This window comes from Peromyscus maniculatus, chromosome 1 (genome assembly GCF_049852395.1).
Source record: "Peromyscus maniculatus bairdii isolate BWxNUB_F1_BW_parent chromosome 1, HU_Pman_BW_mat_3.1, whole genome shotgun sequence".
NCBI classification, from domain to species: Eukaryota; Metazoa; Chordata; class Mammalia; order Rodentia; family Cricetidae; genus Peromyscus; species Peromyscus maniculatus.
Genome location: NC_134852.1, coordinates 66,171,769 through 66,195,514, shown reverse-complemented (window position 1 = coordinate 66,195,514; position 23,746 = coordinate 66,171,769). Strand labels below are relative to the sequence as shown.

General features: G+C 39.6%; 1 protein-coding gene across 3 annotated transcripts in view; it reads right to left on the bottom strand.

Annotated features, from left to right (window-relative positions):
* The window catches only part of Herc2 (HECT and RLD domain containing E3 ubiquitin protein ligase 2), a 169,069-nt gene that overhangs the window by 102,879 nt on the left and 42,444 nt on the right, over positions 1 to 23,746 (bottom strand). For all 3 annotated transcript variants that reach the window (XM_042277169.2, XM_042277174.2, XM_076543921.1), the window contains exons 13-23: positions 21,933 to 22,090; positions 21,728 to 21,841; positions 18,199 to 18,450; positions 15,444 to 15,637; positions 13,668 to 13,868; positions 9,925 to 10,153; positions 9,247 to 9,371; positions 7,230 to 7,408; positions 2,739 to 2,923; positions 1,974 to 2,129; positions 923 to 1,108 (exon numbers count right to left, since the gene is read on the bottom strand). In XM_042277169.2, coding sequence (XP_042133103.1) covers positions 923 to 1,108; positions 1,974 to 2,129; positions 2,739 to 2,923; positions 7,230 to 7,408; positions 9,247 to 9,371; positions 9,925 to 10,153; positions 13,668 to 13,868; positions 15,444 to 15,637; positions 18,199 to 18,450; positions 21,728 to 21,841; positions 21,933 to 22,090 — 1,979 coding nt within the window. The remainder of the gene's footprint in view (positions 1 to 922; positions 1,109 to 1,973; positions 2,130 to 2,738; positions 2,924 to 7,229; positions 7,409 to 9,246; positions 9,372 to 9,924; positions 10,154 to 13,667; positions 13,869 to 15,443; positions 15,638 to 18,198; positions 18,451 to 21,727; positions 21,842 to 21,932; positions 22,091 to 23,746) is intronic.

Genomic DNA, 23,746 nt, shown 5'->3' with positions numbered 1-23,746 from the left:
TGATCAAATTTAATGCCCTTGATAAAATTTAGCAGAGAAAACAAAATAAGTGACAGTTCACTCTGAAATAAAAATAGATAAATGGGACTGAACTAAGTATTAACTGTATTTACAATAAATTTTCTGAAAATGTAAAAACTTGATTTGACATACAAGGCCATTTTCTTTAGAATTCTGTCAGCTTTGGGTGAAGTCTGTGATGTAAAAGGAAAAGGGGAACAATCTCAGGCAGCAAGAGCTTTCAGGAAAGCTGAACCACAACTATGGCTAATTCCGAGCCCAAGAAACCAGAACCATACAGAGCACAGTGACTTAGCCTCAGCTTCAAAAATTCCATAGCTCAAAACCTAGAGAAGTCAGAGTTTTGTTTCAACTTGCTGCATACTACAGACAGTGACTACAAAGACAAACTCAACTGAATGCAGAATTCCCTGTTCACTGATGTCAAATAGCCTGAGTAACTTCAGGAAGTCAGCCTTATCAACTGTCTCCTGGGCTGCACTATACCTATAGTAACTTCTAGAAATACCACCCAGGGAAGGGCTTTCAAAAACTTTCTAAATTTCAGAATTAACTTCTGAAAGAAAAAGTTCTCTCTTAAATGTAACCTAAATCTCTTCTTATGTGGATTATATTCTATTCCCATTTATATGGTCATCGGTGAAAATGGAAGTAATTAGACTTCCTTTTTCAAGTTACAGTAGACAAAGAAAACTTTCCTCAGCAAAAGTGCTTTCAGTTAAGATGGCATACCCAGCTGGGTGGTGGTGGGGCACGCCTTTTAATCCAAGCACTCGGGAGGCAGAGGCAGGAAGATCTTTGTGAGTTTGAGGCCAGCCTGGGCTACAGAGTGAGTTCCAGGAAAGGCATAAAGCTACACAAAGAAACCCTGTCTCAGAAAAAAAAAAAAAAGATGGCATACCCATTATTCCAGGCCAGGCCAACTCTTCATGATCGTCCCGCTCCTTTCCCGGTGCCAAGTGGTTGAAACGATCCAGGTGCTCCAGGAGACCTCCAAGCAGCGGTATTGCTCCAGCCTCTTGCATGAGACTAGCATTTTTACTGAGCAGAAGCACTATAGAGACCACTAGCTCTGGAAGGAGTACACCTATATTTAGACAAAAAAAAGTCAGTAAGATTTTTAGCGTGTGGGCTGGGGCTGCAGGCATACCTAGCATGTAGAGGCTTGAGTTCAATGATACAAAACCAGAATTTATAACCTTGCTTTATGTTTAGGTTCTAAGTCACAAAATAAGGATGCTTGTCTGTTAGCATATTTCTTCATTTTTTTCTTTTTTTGTTCGTATTGTTTTGGGTTTTTTGTTTTTGAAACAGGGTTTCTCTGTGTAGCCCTTGGCTATCCTAGAACTCCCTCTGTAGACCTGGATGGCCTAAAACTTACAGAGATTCACCTGCCTCTACCTCCTGAGTTATGAGATTAAAGGTGTACACCATGCCACCTGGCTATAATACTGTTTTCTTAAAGAGAACAGTACAGCTATAAGACTGAACTCTCTAGGCAACAAAAATATTTTTCAAAACACAGACTTATTTTACCAATGGATGATTTACTTAAAAAAGTATATGCTTGGCAACATTCTTACCATCTGAAAATAAGCCCTAAAAAAGAATGCTCTAATAATCTCACAAAATTAGCATGATTCTGAAAGCAGAATTAATTTTTATGCAGTCAAAATGAAATTAAATACTAACCATTCATCTCATTACATTTCCATTTGTATTGTAAGACTGCAATTCCAGCTTACTTAACAAAAAGGGAGAGGGAGAGAGAGAAGGGAAAAGACAAGGGGACTAGAAAATGAAGAGTGAACACAAAGTTTTATCAGCAAAGGACACAACATAGCTTTTACCAGTCTCCTAAACTAACATATGAGTCAACATATGTCCAGTCAAAGTACAAGAAAGGCCAACAAACAATCAAACAAACAAACAAAGAAATGCAGGAAAGGTACCTGTGAAGTCCCCTTCCATTACACAGGCGACCTCTGCGAAGTGCTGCCAGCTGGTAGAAGCAATGCTAGCTGCCACAGGCAGTATATCTCCAATGTGTGTGCATAGAAGGGCTGTATACTTTTTCAGCAAAGAACCAACACCCATTAGTTCAGGACCTTAAAGGAAGATTTAGAAAATTGCATTTTCACTACTAAAAATTTACTCTGATGACTGAATGGTTCTACTATTTCACTTCCAAGAGGTCATATACCTATTTTCCCAAATAAGAACTTATTTACCCTCGGCCTTTGGCTCTTTTATATCATCTACTAAAGGGATAATGATTACATGCCTGGTAATCTTAAGAATTTAAATGTTTAGACAAGTAAGTAAAATGATAGTGCCTCCACTGCTGGAAGGATGGTTCACGGTTAAGAGTAGTTGTTGTTCTTGCAACTTACAACCATCCATAACTCCAGTTCCAGGGATCTGATGCCCTCTTCCGACCTCTGTGAGTACCACATATACATGTGCTGCACACACATACATGCAGACAAAAGATTCATATACACAATGGATTTTTATAAATAAATCTTTAAAAAGTTATTAATATAAATATATACATTCCAAAAGGTAGATTAGAAATGTAGATTCCAAAATTGGTGCATTTAATATAGTACGAGAGCTACATCTGGATACACAGAATGGGCAAATTAAAATAAAACAAAAACAAAATTTAAAAGCTCCAAATGTACAAGACACTTTCATGTTTTTAAAAAACTTACTGGAAATATCTGAGATCTGACCAGTATTTTCTCCTGGATAAAGTTTACTGATGAGCAAGCGCTGAAAGCGCAGTAACAGATCCAATGAAGCAGATCTCTCACAACTATGCTGCTCAAAGTCCAGACACGACGAAATACGGCGAGCAACATCTTTCAATCTGGCTACAGTCTGAGAAGCAATGTTTCTAAGTAGGGGAAGAGAGAATAAAAAACTAAAATTTCCTGTTACAAAGCCAAGGAAAGAACTTAACATGAACTAGTTATCAGAAGCACAGATCATATGTAAGTTACCCACCCCATATGTGTGAGGCGGATCTGCAGCAAGCACACCCTCATTCCAAACTGAGCAGATGTCAAAGATCTAATAAAGCCCCTGGCTTTACCAATTTGCTCCTACAGAGCATCAAACAATGACACAAAATAAGAGTAGATCTTGCTCAAAAGGGAAAAGTCCTATTTGAAAAAAAAAAAAAAAAAAACTTTGAAAGCCAAAAAAAAAAACAAAAAAAAAAAACTGTTCTATTATTTTCTCCAGAGGAGTACTTCAAATATAAATGCCATTTGTTCTAAAAGCCAAGATGCTCCACATCACTATACTGCCTTTGCAAGTATGCTTTGAGCATCTGCTCAAGGATGGCACTGAGCTGTGGCACATGGGGATCCTCTGAGCAGAGAATACAGGAGGGAATACTAATGAGTATAAATTGCCCCTGGTTAGAAAAACAGATGTCCAAACACCGCACCAAGGATTAGCAATCACTGTGCACTGTGACTTGAGCCCTCAGCATGGGAGGGAGGGAAGGAGGGAGGGAGGGAGGGAGGGAGGGAGGGAAGGAAGGAAGGAAGGAAGGAAGGAAGGAAGGAAGGAAGGAAGGAAGGAAGGAAGGAAGGAAGGAAGGAAGGAAGGAAGGAAGGAAGGAAGGAAGGAAGGAAGTCTTGAGATTCTGCCACTATCAAGTAGTGGAGGTTCCTGTTCTATGACCAAATTCAAAGGAACAAGGGTAAAAATAACAAGGGTCAGAAGTAGAGAGGGGCATCCGAACCATGCTGCTAGATTCTGCAACAAGGACTCATGAATTTTGGGAGAGGGGTAAAAAAGGGGATATCTACATAAGCAAGGGGTAACTGAGGTCAGCATGAAATCTGTTTAGGGGTACAGGCAACACCAGATAGGATACTTGCCAAGTAACCATAGTCCCTGCCCCAAGTGAGCCAGGACTCATCTCTGGTTCAGAAAGCAAAAAGGAAGGAATAGGTTAATGAAGGAAAAGAGAGAGAAAGACAAGAGGCAAACTCAGGCCTGGTTCTAAGGCTGACACTATCCTAGCAGCCCCAGGCAGGAATATAAGTAAGCTACCAACATCTACCATAATCCCCACAAGACCAGCCTGGAAACCTATGCACATCAGAAAAGATCAAGGGCTCCACTTCTGTTTTTAAATAATAATATTTTTATTTATTCTTTGAGAATTTCATACACTATGTCTTGGGGGGCTTCTTAATTCCTACAGTAATAACAGATTGCTGAGAATAAGTATTAATAGCTTCTATTGTGGGGTCAGTACCATAAAACTGAGCAATGTGAATGAAAATAGGACAGTAAGAAAAAAAATGAGTGCTGGGGCTCCTACAGTAATTTAACTTACACTGAGAGGCTTCCTCAGGTATAGGCCCTCACCCTGATCACACATTACAATGAGCACATAGTAGGGCCCCACTTCCTCCCCTGTCAAACGCACTACCTGGTAACTATCCCTGACAACATTACAACAGAAGAAATTGGTCTAGAATCTGGCACTTAAGGTACATCTTGGTGGGGTGGGGCTGGCAAGATGGTTGCCAGTACCCATGGGTGATCTGAGGCCTGTGGATTCCATGTCCACCTGCCCTGCATTCACGTTCATATACCTACACATCAGCACACACATACATACATAATTTAAAATAATAAAAATAAATCCTTTATAAAGTGATACATCTTATGGAGCAAATGGTATAAAAATTTTAACTGGGGGATGGAGAGATGGCTCAGTGGTTAAGAGCACTGACTGCTCTTCCAGAAGGCTTGGGTTCAATTCCCAGCACCCACATGGCAGCTCACAACTGTCCGTAACTCCAGTTCCAGAGGACCTGGCATCCTCAGATGTAAAACACCAATGCACATAAAATTAAAATAAAGTTTAAAAATTTTTAATTTATTTCCTTATTATAAAGTTCAGATCTATAATCAGAATATGTAATAGGGTTCACTACTTACAAAAACATAAGAACTCTTTTCTTTTCACACATACATAATATTCTGTAGCACCTTGCCAGCATAATCACTCTGAAACCTGTTCCTGATTACTTTTGGCAAGGATCAATTTCATCAACCTACATTTCTAAGGAGTAAATGACAGGAAATGTTTCTAAGTTCTCTTACATCTTTAGACTATTTTGTAAAAACTGAAATAACCAAGTCAACATAATATCTTCTGGTCATTATTTGAAGAATAAAATTGTCTATTCATGCAAAAAAAAGGCACATTATATATGTTTATCTTAACAGCCTAGGTTATAGGTGTTCTACTAATGAAAAGCTGTGGATTCTCTGACTGATTTCCAAAGAGTCTGTGAGGCAAAATAGGTATAACTCCGTGGCACATATGTGCCATAGGGATAAAAAACACACTCATTGAAGAGGAAGAAACCTTGTGAGGATGGCACAGAGCAAGAGAAACAGCACCTATATGTAATTTAGTCACGTGAATGAAAGAAAAAATAAACACACAAAATTTAATCTATTTACCCCATGCTACAGTTTTGAGAGGCAGGCCCCAAAAGCCCAGATAATAAAAGCATGGTCTTCAGCTGGGCACTAGTGGGAGGTGGTGGAATCTTGAAGTAGTAGGACTCAGTAGAAGAACTTTGGTCATTGGGAATTTTGGTCACCTCAAAGGGGATATTGGGAGTCCTCCCTTCCTATGTTTCTATTTTCTTCCAAGCCGCCATGAGATGAGCAGCTTTGCTCTGTCACACACTCCTACCAAGATGTATCGCAGTCCCAAAGGCAACAGAACCAACTTACCAGGGAGTAAAACCTATGTAATCATGAGCCAAAATAAATCCTTTCTCACAGTGACACAAAGCTAACACATTCAAACACTTTGAAAATTTTACCATTTCAATATGAACCCAGTATAGACAAAAACACTGGTGTGTGTCTGTGTGTTTTTATTTATCCTTTGAGTGTTGGAGACTGAAACCATCATGTATGCTAGGCGAGCACTCTACTACTGAGCCCACCCCAGCCCTACAGCCCTTTCTATTGGTTTTTAATCACTGAAGTTTCTAAAAGCAGTGTTTACTAAAATTGATAATAACAACTAGTTTTAAAACTTAATCACCAAAATTACACCACTCATCTACTGAAGAGAGCAGGCATCCTACCCTCAACTACCGCAAACAGGTAGACCGAGCTGCTGCCACTACCAGTCCCCTGCGGTGTGGGCAACTGCCTAGGCCAGTCCACTAGAGCTCTACTTTCTTTGTGGCTATGAAATACAATCTAGGAAGCCAGGTGGTGGTGGCACACACCTATAATCCCAGCACTCAGAGGGCAGAGGCTGGCAGATCTCTGTGAGTTCAAGTCCAAGCTGGTCTACAAAGCAAGTCCCAGGAAAGCCAGAGCTGTTATACAGAGAAACCCTGCCTCCAAAAACTCCAAAAACCAAAAAAAAAAAAATCAAGGCATGTTAGGAAGGAAGAAGAAGGGAGAGATTTGAAAGTTCAGGGCCACACTTAACTACACAGCAAATTCAAGACCAAACTGGTTATACGAGTCTATCTCCTTGCCTCTTCTCCAAAAATTGAAAACATAATAAACAAAGGGCCTAAATTCACAGAAAGCAGAATGTGACCATTTCATTTTCTAATAAATTCTTTTCCCAAGTCACACTGACTTTTTGCTTTTTGAATTATCTTTGTTATCCAACTATGTCTGACTTTGGTCCTTCTCAAGTTAACTTCTGATGACAGTTTGAATTCACTTTATTCTTACTACTTCTGAAAATGACTTTCCAAAGAACCATTCACTATTCTTTAAGTTTTTGATTTAAGTTAAAAGTTGTCTTAAAAGTAACATATATTATTTTACATACATATAAAACTATGATATAGAATTTTGCAATAGTACAATTAGGTTTTAAGAAGTAACCTTGTCATAATTGTTATAATTTGCATTTCCCTACTTATTAATGGGCATAAGAATATTGTTCTGTCTCCTGACACTCCAGCTATTCTGTAAGTCTTACAAAGCTCTTCGTTTCTTCATATTCTCTCTTCTTACCCATGCTTAAGAACCTTCTCTTCATTCTAAAGTCTATCCGAGGCAATCTTCAGGGTAAGTCTTCAATAGCTAAACACATTCTTGACGCTTCAGTATTAGATTTCACTAAATGAGTGTTCAAAACAGAAACTGCTTACAAAAATAACACAGCTAATGCTATTTACCTAAGAAGCTGCTGTATGAGTTGAACAAGAGGCAAACACTGTTTGCCAGATGATTCATAGATCCCAGTATTAATTAGGTCTTTATCCAGAGGGGTCCTACTTCTATGGAACGTTGAGGCATTGGCTTCTTGTTCATCAATTTCTTTTTCCTTCTGTGCTTCTTTTTTGGCTTCTATATCCTATAATTCATAAAACACATAGTAGTGAACAGTGACCTCATTAGCACCACAGCAGCCCTAGCTTCAGATGCTGATGCACACAACTGACACCTGCCTGATATCCGGTCAGAAACCACACCTCTTACTTACTATGATTTTAAATACATTATTCTCCTATGGAGTCTCCTGTTGATCCTATGAGATCACCTGTTGCTCAGCCTGGCTCTTCAGTCACTGTTAAGTGACTGAAATATTTCTTTCGGTTTTGTTTTGGGGTTTGTTTGTTGTTGTTGGGTTTGTTTCTTTGTTTGTTTTATGTGTATGAGGGTTTTGCCTGCATGTGTGTCTCAGCAACATGTGCCTAGTGACAGCAGAGGCCAGAAGATAGCATCAGATGCACTAGACTTGAGTTAAATGACTGTGAGCCATCATGTGAGTGCTGAGAATCAAACTGAGGTCCTCTGGAGAGCAGCAGCCAGTATGTACTGCCAAGTCGTCTCTCCAGTCCCAAGTCACTGAAACATTTGCTACCAGTTCTAACAAGTACTGAGTGTAAGCTGACTCATACAGTCTGCATTTTTAAGGTCAGGAAAAAGCTGCAGCTCTCACACAGCTGGTTCAAATATAAGGAACAGAGCCCCTCTGGGGAAAATGTAAGCATATGCATCCTAGAACTCAGCAAATGCCACCCCAAAGCGTTCAGTTACCAGAAAAACACATTCTCAAGGGATGAGCACTCATCACGTTCTCATCTGATCCTTAATGAACTTAATGATCCTAATGATCAGAATAGACTTAAAGCCAAAAACAACCAAACATCCTTCAACAGGGAATTAAATAAACAAATAGTGTTACAACCATTCAATTGAGTACTTTTCAATAATAAAAACCATGAAATAATTCCCAATAATAAAAACAAAGTAGTAACACAAACAGTGATGTGGATGAATACCAAAGCCATCAACTGAGGTACCACTACCCACTATCTAATTCGACTTATATGACATTCAAATCTAGAGGCAGAGCATCAAGAATGCAAAGGGACATAAGAAGGATCTTCCTGATTTGCTGTGGGATGTTTTGTATGTCCTGTGGGAGCCCGTTCTTGGGTTCCTCGTGGCTTTACCCAGCAGGTCCGCATAGAGGATGATTAGGACCACGGGCCTGAGTGCAAGGTGTCTGAGATGATCTGCACTTGGCTGTGCTGGGGGATGGTCTGTATGTCAAGTTGCTCTGATTGGTCAATAAATAAAACCTGATTGGCCATGGCTAGGCAGGTAGTATAGGCGGGACTAATAGAGAGGAGAAATAAAAGAACAGAAAGGTAGAAGGACTCACTGCCTGCCAGCCGCCACCCTGACAAGCAGCATGAAAAGATGCTAAGCCACGAGCCGAGTGGCAGGGTATAGACTTGTGGAAATGGATTAATTTAAGCTATAAGAACAGTTAGCAAGAAGCCTGCCACGGCCATAGTTTGTAAGCAAAATAAGTCTCTGTGTTTACTTGGTTGGGTCTGAGCGGCCGTGGGACCGGCGGATGACAAAGATTTGTCCTGACTGTGGGCAAGGCAGGAAAATTCTAGCTACACTGGTTAAAGAAGTAATCTATGTGATGGGACTATCTACCAAATTAACTGAAGCAGACACTTAAGATGAGATCATTTTATCACAAATAATACTTCAAACACTTTTAAAACAGTAAAACCAAAGAGTTTTAAATTTTAAAGATTTGTATGTAACTAAAAGTTTTGAATTTTGGATTCTTCAATGATTATGGTCATGATTTCTACATATTACGAGTATACAGTTTTCAATCTCAACTCTACACTCATCAGCTCCTATGCACACCTAGGGCCATACCTGGATTTCTGCAGTAATGGCTGCGTTTAAAGCTGACTCTAATCCTCCATCAGCCATCAAGCTGCCAACTAAAAGATCAATCATGAATCGACGGCCTGGACTTATGTTCACTTCATTGCCTGAAACTGAACAAAGAAGATTTTGTTTTTGTTTAATGTTTATTTTTGCTGATTTGAGTAGAAGTGCCATCTCTTCCTCCCTGTTAAATCTCAAACTCTGGGACAAATGGCTGAGGTGCCTATTTAATATATCAGAGATTCTGGCCGCCAAGTTCTCCCAGCATCCTTTAGCCCCTCCTTTTACAAGGTCCTCCTGGCTTACATATCCCACCTCCTACCTGAACTCTCCAGTCTAGGAGGCTGGGCTGTTCTTCCTTATATAATCCAAACATTTTGGTTACCTATCCCTTTTTGTAGATAACCTACAAAAACACTTTGTTTTTTGCCCTCTTGGCTGATGCACCTGGTTCCTCTCTCTCCCTCTCCTTTCCCCTCCCCCATCTCCTCACATGGCTCAGGGTCATGAACTCTGGTGATGCTCTCCCACATATCTACAATAAACCTTCTCCCCCGCCATACCTAGGAGCAGTCATGGCCTTTCTTTTCCTTTTCATTTCTTTTTTTCATTCACTCCCTACATTCCTATTTATGCCCCATTCTGCACCTCACAAAAGCTCACCTGTGCAGGGTAAAAGTGCTGAGAGTGCCCTGGCCCTCTCCTCAGCTGTAGGCAGCAGTACAGACCAGCCACTCTGCAGCACAGCCTGGGCAGCTGACTGCACAGTGCTCAGCACCCCTGCACTGCTGGCCAGGGTAACCACAGTCTGCTTCAGGCTGTTCAGGAGCACACTGCCCAGACCTAAACCAAGGAATTCCGGGTCAACCTGGTGACTAATGGCAGCATGCAACTATAAAAAGGAAAAGAAAATTATTTAGAACACCCAAAAGCAAATGTAGTTTTCCAGATTCTAATAAAAGACTGAATAAAACTTAATTTGAAATGTTATTTATATAAACAAAATTAACTCTCAGTAAAGGTTATATATCCCTTATCCAAAATGCTTAGATGTTTCAGATTTTGGAATATTTTCACATATATGAGGTAACCTTAAGGGACTCATGCACTGCACAAAATTTGTTTATGCTTCGTATATACCTTATACATGTAACCTGGACATAATTTAATACATTATTTTAAATTTTTTTTGTACACGAAGTAGTTGGCATACACTGAATTTTCCACTTAGAGCAATGTTAGCCCTGAAAAACTTTAAAATTAGAACCATTTCAAATTGATTGAGCCTTATATAATTTTTAAAAATACATTTAAAAAATGTAACCACATTACCTGGGAAACATTATTGTAAGATGGCTCAGCTATTAAAGTCTAGGTTCACAACCAAAAGCCATTTCAACCCAGCTCTGAATATGTAACTGAAAAGTGTAAGATCAGCACAAAGGACTAAATAATGTAGAAGTAGCAACCATCAATCCAACCCCCAACGATGTGCACCCAACAGAGAAATGCCTGTAGCTAACTGCTGTTTAAAACTAGACAGCCAAACTACAGTACACAAGGGAAGAAGTCCTCAGTGCCAAACAGGAACAAGAACACAGGTGCCAAAGGGTCTGGTTTCAAAAGGCAGGGCCCAGACTTCCGGCTTTAGATCAGTCACCAGTGAACAAAGAGAGGTCCCTAAGCTCTTCACAAGCACCGGCTCAACCTGAGCTTTCCCTAGAAGTCTGCCAAAATGAGCATCTGAACCCACCACAGCCTGTAAAACCCTAGAACACAACAGAAGCCAATACAAAACTGTCTCCTAGGGTCACCTTAATAGCTTGAACCAGAGAGAAGCCAGTGTCAAATACTCACTGAAGGGGACCAAACTACCAAAAGGAACAAGGCATTTTATATCGGCAACAAACTAACACAAGGAAACTCTGTCAAAGAAAATCATGTCCAAGGCATGGTAGTGATTTTTAAAAAGGAGAAAGAAAGAAAGAGGTATACATAATATGTTCTTAGAAATCAAGGCTCAGAGGACCAGTGAGACTCCATAGGAAATAAAGGCACTTCCCAGCAAGCCTAAAGACCTGAATTCAACCCCAAGGACCTACATGGTAGAAGGAGAACTGACTTCCCCAAGTAATCTCTGACCTAAACATACAATTACAGATAAATAAATGTAAATTAAAGTTTTTAACAAAGGTTGGGGCGGGAACCATTGCTCAGCAGTTGAGAGAAGTTAGTTATAAAGGTTAGTTTCATTCCCAGGACCCATGTCACAGGCTGACAATGACTGTAATTCCAACACCAAAGAATCTGATGCCCTCTTCTGGCATACATGAGCACCCACACAAATATACTCACACAGACATACACACAAATAAACATAAACACGAGTAATAAAAATAGCTCTTAAAAAATAAAGAACAGAAGCCAGAAGACAAAAATATTTTGACTAAAACAAAGGCTTCAAAATTCTAGAAAGGGAAAAACGGTTACAAGAACAAAACCCTTTAAGGAAGTTCGCAGGGCCAGGCAAGCTCCCTCTTGCCCCTTCCAGTCCTGCCCTAAGAAACAGTCATACTTTTTGTTTGTATACACAGCAGCTCCAGTTGAACTGGGGCTGGGGAAATGTACTTGAATCAACATCTTGTAAAATTCTCCAAATAAATAATTGTTAAATAAATGGTAATTCAATAACAGGATCTATTGAGCTAAAGAAACAATTTTTTAATGAAAGGAAAGAACTGAGTAAACCATTTGGAACAAAAAAATTAAGAGATGAACAGAAAAGAGACACATTTAAAACTACCAAAGAAGTCATGATGGGCAAGACAACAGAAGGAAGCCCAACAATTTATTAAGTATTCTTTAGGGGGAAGTAGATTAAAAGCAGAGAGCAACTTCAAATGCAATGAAAACACGAAACCTCAAGCTAAGTAACATCCATAACCTCCAGTTACATCTAGAAACATCCACCTGGACAGAACATCTGAGAAGCTACTCAAGAGAAAGCCATATTAACTACAAAGCAGCAAGTGCAGCAGTGAAAGACTTCTCACCAACAACTGAAGACCTATTTTCAGCAGAACATTTTCAAAGTGTCAACTAAAAAGGAAATGACCTGGGCCAGGGTGCTGCTCAGTGGCAAAGTAGTTGCTCAGCATGTGTGATGCCCTAGGTTCAGTACTAGATTGGGGGGAGAGGGAAGGTTTTAACTTAAAAAGTTGAACCTTTATAAATTATCTTGAAAAAGTAAAGCAAGCAAACTTTTTTTCAGACTTTACATCTCACATGCCCTGAGGGGGTTGGGAGGTGGGGGAACCTTTATGAAGAAGGAATCTGAGAAAATGAGCTGAACCTAGAAGACAAGGTTATATAAGCAATGATGAGAAACTCAACTAGCTATTGGGGGAACAAAAAAGCACATTTTGAGTATGGCCTCTTTAAAAATTCTATTAGAGGAAAATTAAAAAATAATTGCATTATTTCACCAACTCTAATTTTTTGGTACTGTTTTGCAATCCATAAAATCAGACCATTTCCTAAAGTTAGCACTCACATGCATATACACACACACACACACACACACACACACATCTAATTCAAAAAATTGTCCAAAATCAGACTGTATCCTAAAACTGCAAGTTTGAGATCAGCCTGGTCTACAGAGCTAGTTCCAATACAGCTAGGACTGTTACATGAAGAAACCCTGTCTCAAAAAAAAAAAAACCCTCGGGAGGCAAGAGGCAGGCGGATTTCTGTGAGTTCCAGGCCAGCCTGGTCTACAGAGCGAGATCCAGGAAAGGCGCAAAGCTACACAGAGAAACCCTGTCTCGAAAAAGCAAAAAAAAAAAAAAGAAAGAAAATGTCCTCTTTCAAAGGCAAACAAAGTAACAGAACACCCTGCATCTAATATAATAGAAAGGCCAGTTTAGGGTCATGCTACAGGCGGAAGAAAGGGAGCTAGGAGAGAGGCTGGGTTGTTTTGTAGCCATTCTTCACTGTAGGGTACTGATAGGGAGTCCAGCTTACTGACTGAACACAGCTTGCACAGTGGCTCTGGTCTCTCAGCTGGGGTTTACCTCTCTCTTTCACCGACTGTCTCACAAAGGCATTCCTCCACATATACTCTCCCCCAGGTGAATGTAAGGAAGGCACGTACAGCAGCAATAACTGAACCTGTACATACTCTTACCTGCATGTAATGGCCGACTTCCAGGAAAAACAAAACAAGGTCAAGTATTTTAAGCCTTATACACATTTCTCCATCATAACCATATTTTAACATACTTTAAATGTCTCATTACCAGTTGACCTAACAAGCTAAAACTCACACTTTGAATACCCGTGAATACGCTTAGGAATTCCTGGGGCGCTTATACAGGGGTAGGAATGCAGCAAAGAGTTGACACCTGAAGTCGTAGAAGATTCAGCGTTGCCACAGCCATGCACTCCTTCTCTTGTGGTGGGGGCCAGTCAGCGGTGCCATCCATTCCCTCACTTACTTGACGCAGCAGGAGATCCAGCTGCTCAAAAGTCATTGAGCAGATGTCCACCACAAAAGGGACACGAAGGCCAATGGACCACTCAGAACAAGATGACCATGCAAAGCTCTGTGAAAGAAACAAAAAGAACCGAACGTGAAATCTGTAAGTTCATAAATGGTCTGTTCTACTGGAGAGGCTCACCACTAGGTATGATGAAATGTCTGGAGTTATGACTTACTCATCCCTCTATGTCCCCTAGCTCACATACTATTTCCAACTTCTCTCCTGTTTCACCATCCCACCTCATTTCCACATCTGAAAATGTGAAAAGCTTTTTCCAAGTTGTTTTCACTCTCAAAATTACTAATCCATATTAATGGATGGGGTGAGTAGTCAACCCATTTACAATGGTGCAACAGCAGCTCTAAGCAGATGACATATTAGGTGTATATACACAACCTTCCTAAGAACAAGACTGAAGTACACCATCAGTATACTGTATCTAACTGATATTCACAGTTCACCCAGTTCACCCAGAAACAATAAAATGCATACAGTTTTGTAAGCAAACACAAAGGGCACAGTTAAATCACTACTTAGAGGAAAACGTATAGCATCAAATGCTTAGAGATTAAAAAAAGGCTAAACCCAATGATGCAGGATACCACTTTAAATAACCTGAAAGTGAACAGAGTGAGCCCAAAGCAAGCTGAAGTGAAAGATACTTAGAAAAGAAGAAAAAGTAACATACTTAAAAACAAAAAAATTAAGAGGTAAAAAATGAACTAAAACATAATTATTTTAAAAGATCAACAAAAATAAACCTCTGGGGGGAAAAGCGACAAACAAAAAACATACACATTACTAGTATCCAAGTGCCATATGACCTCAAGTAGAAAATACAAAAACACCCTTATACATAAACAGCTGTAAGAGAATGGAACAATTCCTGAGTGCCAGTACCAGGAAAACCTACACATAAAGCAGAAACCACAGATGCTATCTGTTAAAGAAATTGAATTTCTTGTGAAATTGCATTTCTAGTTTTATTTCTAGGCTCAGGTGAATTCACAGACAAACATTTAGAAGAAGAAATAGCACTGTACACAATCTCTTTTAGGAAACACCGAACATGCCTCAATCCTTTTTATATGACCAGCTTTACCCTGACAGAAATCAAGTAAGAAGAAAGCTACAAGCAAATAAACCTGATGAGTATAAACACATATACATCCATAAATAACAATAAAATATTAATAAGGAAAACCTAGAAACATAAAAATGTTAAAACATGAACAATAGTTATATCAATAATACAGATAATACAGGAATTAGTCAGTATTTGAAAATTAGTATTTTCCAAAAAGAAAACTACATCAACTTGTATAATCTGAGAAGAAAAAAAATTTTTAATGAATTTCAGCACCCATTTAGAGTACTTTCCAAAAAAAGGAACAACCCACAGCCAACAATGAAGAGCTAGAGGGAAGGAAAAAGCGAGAGGGGGAGGGAGAATATGCTGTTTCTACAAACAACCTAACAGAAGAAAGCACTAAAGGAACTACAATCAAGTATTATGTGGTTTAGAACAACTGCAAGACAGAAAGACGACACACAACAATTGCTATTTCTACGTACTAGACGTGAACATTTGGAAAACAAAACTGTACAAAACACAAAACCTAACTATGTAGTGCGTACCTGGGCAGGCCCACAGGCAATTCCAACTATGTGTTTGGTATCCAGTCCTGGTAATGCAGTAGGTTCTGGCTTGGTCACACGCAAAGTGTCAAAGTGCTGGCATTGATCATTGCTCCCCCAGCTGTGTACCTCACTGTCTTCTGTCAGAGCCAGGCAGTGGGTAGAGCCTGCAGCCACATCAATCACCTTCTTCCCTAGAGAGAAGATGGGCACAGTTACACCAGCAGGCCTATGGCTTTAGCTCTAAGAAGGACATCTGCTCACAGATACAGGACAGAAAGCGTTCAATATTAACTTCTTACAGGTAACACATTCATTTAATATGAAGCTCAATTTACTTGATTTGACTATGCTATTAAAATACATGTCATGTTTCATCAACTATAATTTGTTAAGAACACAGCTCACAAATAAGCTTATGCTATAGTATGAAGAGTCTCTTTTCTGTTCCTTATTCAGAATTTTATTCAAAAAGAGACAGTATGATTTTTCTAAGTTCATATCCCTAGTTATACTCATGTAGGATAAGACACACACATATACACACACCATACAAAGACATGCCTCTGTAATTAACTAGGAAGATCACAAGATTAAGCCTGATTCATCTGCACTGTTCAAGAATTTCCAGTGGATGAGAGACAATAATTAAAGTAGCACTCCTTCGGCTCCTTTAAGAGATAGGTTTCTTGAGGAAATGTTTTTAAACATGCTTGGCCACCAAAACATTCTCATAATTAATTAATATACTGACTGCTTGATGGATTGTTTCCTGGGCAGGAGAAGGAATGCCACAGCCCACAGTGGAGGTCAGAGGACAAGTCTATAGAGTTGCTTCTCTTCTTCCGCCTTTGTGGGTTCCAGAGATCACTACACTTGTGCAGCAAGTGCCTTTACTGGTTGAGTCAACTCGTCAATCCCACAAATTTTGACATTGTAATTATGTTGGCGGGACAATAATATTTTTAGTCATCAGATTTTTTTCTCCAGTCGCCCCAGATGTAGCCATGCAAAGCATACTCTTCACTAAGGAACTTTTCTTAAAAGGAAACCTATTCTTTTCGCAAAGTCACGATTTAAATATTTTTCTATTTATGTACTTATTAGAAAAGCATTATACCTTTTCTTTGAGGATCGAACCCAGGGCCTTGCGCTTGCTAGGCAAGTGCTCTACCACTGAGCTAAATCCCCAGCCCATACCTTTTCTTATAGGTGACATAATCAACATAAAGCATGTTTCCATATAATGTCAATAAAATCAACTGAAAAAATAAATTGTTACCTGGGCTGGAAAGATAGTTCAACAGTTAAGAACAGCGGCTGCTTTTCCAATGGACCCAGGTTCAGTTCCTAGCACCCACATGGTGGCTCACAAACACCTGAAACTCCACTTCTAGAAGTTTCAACACCCTCTTCTGACCTCAGAGGGCACTGCATGCATATGATAAATATACATACATACAGGCAAAACACCCATACACATAAAATAAATTTTAAAAACTTTCAAAAAAAATCTGTTACCTATTAAGTTCAAACTACTGTAAGTTAACAGCAACCATAATTTAAATATTACTATAGTAAAATATTAAATGACTTCTAATAAATAACTGACAAACTACATTTTCTGTATTAATGGAGGAAATGTAAGTAAGAGGCAAACTGAATTCCAGTAGAGTTGCATAACAGGGTAAAATGTGTTATTCTACAACGTATCTCAGAAGCTTGGGAAATAATGATGAGCACAGAAGATTCCCAGTGACCAAGGTTTAACATGCTATAAAATAAAACTGGTCAGCAAAGAACTAACAAGTTAAGTTTTAAGTCTCACTTAAAAGCCTTATTTCCAAACCCTCTCAATAAAGAAATGGAAACAGAGAAAGGAAAAATGAATTAGTGTAGGGATCACTAAACTAGCCCTGAAACAAAAGGCAAGCCAAATCCTGTATTTCTGAATAAATTTTTATGGGAACACAACAGGCCACTCCTTTAGCAAATATATAAACTGTCCCTTTAAGAAAAAGGCTCCCTCCCTCCCCAACTCCCTGCCTCCAAACTAAATAAAAGACAACAGGGCCCACGGGACATACACATACTGACCTTGTCTGACTTACTGACCTCATCCTTCTTTGCTTTCTTCTCAACTCATCTATATTTTACCAGCTTCCCTTTAAGATAGGATGAAGAGGGCCTAAATTCCACAGGCCAAACATTATACAAAAAGAGAGGTCCTCTCTTTATAAAAAGTCCTTCCTATGATCTAAATGCCATGGTTTTAATGGCTCCATCTCCAAACATGTCATTCCTGGCAAAAGTGCCTGAGACTATGTAGGGCTCTCTCAAGATGGTCCACTTCTATGCTACAGTGAGCACTACACTACAGAAGACCCTGTACTCACACCCACACAATGACTTCCCTTTCACCCTCAGTCTCCACTGCATAGTAGACAGTTTTGTAACCAAGCATTTACAGCTTACTCACCAAGGACAAGTTCAAATCAGACCAACCCAGGAGAAATCAAGCCTACTTCCCACTGTGACCATGCAGCACAATGAGTCTCAAACTAAATGAATTAAAAGTTAAATTTGATAAGAATAATTTAGGCCATTTATTAGAACAGATAAGCCACTTTCCATTATTTATACCTATCAAGATGTTAGTAAGAGTGTCTTGTGAGTTTATATCCATTTAGAAAAGAAAACTAAAGACTTCTAAAGAATATATACATAAGGACTTTAGTTTTACACCTGTAATCACCTTGCAAACCTTCCAAGAGTTTGGGATAACGGACATGTTCTTCTGTTCCATGTCCAAGCCTCTGATTGTCACCTTTTCCCCAGGAATAAACTTGGCCATCTTTTGTCAAAGCAATAGAAAACTGACTTCCACAGCGAACTTTGATGACATCTAAGTCTTGAAGCTTTTCGATCAGCTTTGGGGTTTTGCAGCCATCACTTCCACCTCTGCCCAACTTCCCATAGTCGCCATCTCCCCAAGACCACACTTGGCCTAGAAAATACAAATGTATTTAAGTAAAAATCACTGCACATCTCAATGGAAGTTTCAAATGATGGAAAATAATATACTCCATAAAACACATAAATCAATCTTGCCAATATAATAGTCAATACTATACAGGTTATTGACTAAATGTAATCTAATTTATATTTCAGGTTGCTATATTAACAACTGAAAACTGGCACAGTAGTTTACAATACTTGATGTTCTTGCAGAGGACTCATGTTCCTACCCAGCACACATAGCCATCCTTAATTCCAGTTCCAGGCACCCTCTTCTGCCCTCTTCAGGTACCAGACACACACACAATTCATGTTCACACTTACATGCAAAACACTCATACTCATAAAATAAAAATAACAAATAAATCTTATTTTAAAGGTAAAAGCTGGTTTTTCTTTTTATTTCAATTAAATGCAAAACTAACTTCTTTGGGACCAATGCTGCTGTTTCAACTAAATACTAAACACAGAACAAAATTACACTGCTCCAAAAACCACAAACACTGAGGTAGGTGTGTGGCACTGCTGCATCTTGCTGACCACTCTGCTGTCTGTCTACACACTACTGTCCCCACCACACTACAGTGGTTTCCAATAGCAAATGTCAATGCAAAGTAACTTGATTAAATATAACATAAAAGGGTACAATGAAAACCACAAAAGTAATCTTTAAAACTGAGCTGAATAAGCTGGGCAGTGGTGGCACACACTTTTAATCCTAGCACTCAGGAGGCAGAGGCAGGCAGCTCTCTATGAGTTTGAGGCCTCTTGATCTACAGAGTAAGTTCCAGGACAGCTAAGACTACACAAAGAAACCCTGTCTCAAAAAAATTAAAAACTGAGCTGAATAATTTGCAAAACCTTAGTAGTAAAGGTAAACCGGAGGGGAAAAAAAGCTATTCAGTCAGGTATTGATGAAAGTTCTAAGAGAAAGTCCAGAAGAAAAAAATTAGAAAGAAAATTTCAGTTTCTTGTAAAGAACTCAACTGTCCAAACCAAAGATCAACTATCTGTCTTTTTCTTAAAGATAGGATGGTATTTTTATTTAGCCTTTGTGGGTGATACAGGCTGTCATGATGACCCAACTATGCTACTGTCACTGGAAAATACCCAGAAACAACACAAGTCAGCTATTTTGGATGCATTCCAATATAATGCTAATTGTCAAGCCAGGCTAATCCCTCACCTAAACTGAAAACTGTAACTAATATGCTATTAGATGGTCAGTGAAAAAAACTCAGTGTGCACACTTATCTCAGAATATATACCTAGTTTTCTATGTCCTAGATAAAATTCTGTTGTTTACACCTGAACCAACATTTTCAGCAAGTCTATCACCTAAGACCAGACTGCCCAGGGCACGATGCTTCTACTGCACTAGTCTTCTTGAACACAATCATGCAGCAGGGATGGTTCCCTGTATGATTTGTACAGAAAAGCACAAGTGTGAGGTGAGCAATGTTTATAACCTTATTCCTAGCCACAAACACTATCATCACAAAATTTCACAAGGAATACCAAAGACAACACCCGAGAACAACTTGCACAGCCTAGCCAGGAACTGTAACTCATACACTGTCATCCCAGCTACTCAGAGAACTGAAGAAGGTATGACCAAGAGTTCAGGGCCCACTGACAAAACAGCAAGACTGTCACAGAACAAGACAAAACCACGCCATCTTAGTTAATAGTTGTGTAAAATATGACTCATTCAATAGTGGACATTGAAAAATAACCAAGGGACCTTTCAGATGACTACTCTCTCCAGGACTCAAAAAGTAGCAGAAGCAAAATAATTCTGAAAATGTCTGTTCTACCAACAGCAGGCTCTAGGTGAGCATGGAAGTGACGAAAAGATTTTTATCTTGCACAGAGACATTCTCAGAAGTCGATTCTCAACATGTCATTGAACCTCTGTGGGAGAAAGCAGACGAAGAAATTCCCCATTGATGCAAGGACTGACAAGGTGCAGGGGTGAGAATACTGTAATGCAGTCAGACAAATGCATTGTACAAAATGGATGCATTTCTGACCATCAAACCTGAACAACTATATGAACTCTCAAGAAAGAAAAATATAATACATATATGCATATTTTCATGCATATATATAAAAGCTAGGTATGACAACAAACACCTATAACCCCAGAAATATAGAGGGGCCAATCCAAGAGGAAAATGAGTTCAGAAACAGTCAGGGCTACTTAGCAAGATACTATTTCACTAATAAACAAAAAATACATAACTATGGCTGGGCAGAGATGGAATTCAATGGTACAGTACATGAATCCTGGATCTAAGATTCACAGTACTACAAGAAAAAAATATATATATACAATCTCACTAACAAACACAAAGAGGAAGCTGAAATTAAAAATAAGCAATTTCACATTAGATTGTAAAGGGTACAATGACTACAAAAGATTGGATATAGTGTAAGAATGGCTAAATGTTGGGAGATATATTAAAAATGAGACAATTCAGAATGTCAATTATTCTATTTAGCTGTAATATTTAGTCAAAAAATAATACCCACTAAGAAAGGTGGTAGCCACTAGGCAGCCATCTGCTTTCAAGAACCCAAATCCTGGGAAATCCCTGGGCCTCTGCACTAAAGTCACCGAGACCCTCACTGTGGTAGTTCGGATGAAAAATGTTCCCCATAATTTTAGACTAGAACACTTTGCTTTCCAGCTGCTGTCGCCATCTTGAGGCGGCTTAGGTGGTACAGCCTTGCTGGAGGAAGTACGCCATTGGGGCAGACTGTGAGAGTAAAACTTCAAGTTTGTTCTCTATGCTTTGTGCTTACATTCAAGACGTGATCTTTGAGGTTCCTGCTCCAGATGCCTTGCCTGCCTGCTATGCCTCCCAGGCATGATGGACTTTAATCCTCTAGAAATGTAAGTCAAAATAAACTCTTCCATGCTAGATGGTGGTAGTGCACACCTTTAGTCCCAGCACTCAGAAGGCAAAGGCGGGGGATCTCTGTGAGTTCAAGGCTGGCCTGGTCTACAGAGCTAGTTCTAGGACAGTCAAAGCTACACAGAGAAACCCTGTCTCGAAGAACCAATAAAATAATAAACTCTTCTTCCTACAAATTGCCTTAATAATAGTGTTTTACCACAGCAACAAAAAAGTAACCAACCTAAAAGACAGTGACAGAGGAGCGCAGCCTCAGGAGGTCCATGCAACTCCAAACTCATTCACTCAGGTGACAGCCACAAACATCCCTAAGAAACTGCCTAGGGCAGCACAAGCTCTACATACCATTCTCAGTCACAGCCAGGGTTTGAGCATCCCCACTCCCACAGGCAACATCGATGACCTTTAGTCCTTTAAGTCCAGCTACCAGCATTGGAATGGCCTCATCTTCACTGGAGCCTTGAAAGAGATACAACTGTCATTCTCAATGCCTCTCAGGAGAAGCAACCTCCTTCTGACTCCTGACTGCAGTCATGTACCATAGACATACCATGGCCCAAGCGGCCGTAGTTCCCACGGCCCCAGGTGTACAGCTCCCCCTCAGCAGTGATGGCTGCGCTATACGTGCTCCCACATGCTATGTGCACCACGTGCTTCCCGGCCTGCTTTCCTGAGAAAGCTGAGATCACCTTGGGCTCCTCCAGAGGCCTGTGGGAAGGAAGGCAACAAATAACATCTTAGGCATTTCTTAAGAGTTAAAAAAAAGCAAATAGGTGATCAGAGCAGAAGGCTGTTTTGCCTTTCTATCTCTAACACAGAACATCACCACTTCCTAATTGGCTCCAGCAACAGTATCTTTTAAAGACTTAAAAGATGAACTCACAGAAGCTCTACTCCTAATGTCCCCAACCACAAAGCAATGAACTGCTGACATACCCAATAATATGACTATACTACAAAATATTATTGTGGAAGTCAAAATAATCTGAACAGAGAGCAAGACAAAGGTTGACAGAAGCTAGAGGGGGGATCAGGGAAGGACTGCAAAGGGTATGAAGACAAACCTTCAGTAACACCTTCTTTCGTGACTGTGGTGGCTGCTACACTGCATGCATTTGCCAAAACCTTCCCAATTGTCAGTCTGGTGTGTGTGTGTGTGTGTGTGTGTGTGTGTGTGTGTGTGTGTGTGTGTGTGTGTGTGTGTGTGTCTTTGTGTGTGTAAAAGAGAGAGAGAAAGAGAGAAACATGGGCAGAAGTGAGCAAAGCTTACTAATAAAACAGAATTTTAGATTTTACGGATTAAAAAGTTTGGAAATAAAGATAGCAAAATCTTCAAAACTGAAAACAAAAATCCAATTAGCAAAACTTCTCATGCTTATAATATGCATTATGCATCCTATGATAAACAACATTTTCAAAGACATGCTTGGCTCACTTTATGACTACATATAAGAATGGGCACAGTTGAGGAAAGCCGATCACTACCAATCTTCTTCAGCTCCAGGTAAAATTCCTCCACCCGTTTTTCTCCAATTCCTGCCACCTGCACTGACCTTTTTCCTTCCCTGAACTCCTAGAGCAAGGGAAGTTAATCATTCTAACAATCTCAACTAATCTTAATTTCCTTAAGAATACCTTAAAAGTAGTATATTATAAATACCTCCAAGGAAACAGCTGTCCTGTACCTTGGTGCTTCTGGAGTCCCATGTCAATTCCATTGTACAACCTGGAAATAACAGCCATTCCAAACTTTTCTTTTTAACTAGTTTTACCTCATTTTTCTCATCTCTTACATGTAGCTCTGGAGTTATTTCTGAACTCTAAAATAATGTACCTCACAAATCAGTACTTTTCTTGCACACTGAGATTCTTCCCAGAGAATATTTTCAGTAGTGAGTCTCCATCTCCATCCCCACAGTATTAACAAGCCATATACCCTCCAGTCTCTTCTCTACCCACTCATAGACAGTGGGAATTGAAATGTTTCTAACTTGACCTGCCTGCTCCTTGTTCATACTTTGACCTCATGAAGCAAGATGGCCCTAGAGACAGCACATCTACCTTGCAGTACCATGTAAAATGGTTCCATTACTCTGTGGGAACTGGCAGATCTCTCAACTTTTACCCCTAAGCATTTAAAATATCCATTTTCTGTTTAACCTCTATTCTTTCATGCTAACCAAAAGCTTCCACCCAATAAGATAAAACTGATTTTTATGCTTCTAAAAACACATCATAGGGGCTGGAGAGATGGCTTAGTGGTTAAGAGCACTGGCTGCTCTTCCAGAGGTCCTGAGCTCAATTCCCAGCAAACATGGTGGCTCACAACCATCAATAGTGGACTCTGATGCCATCTCCTGGCAT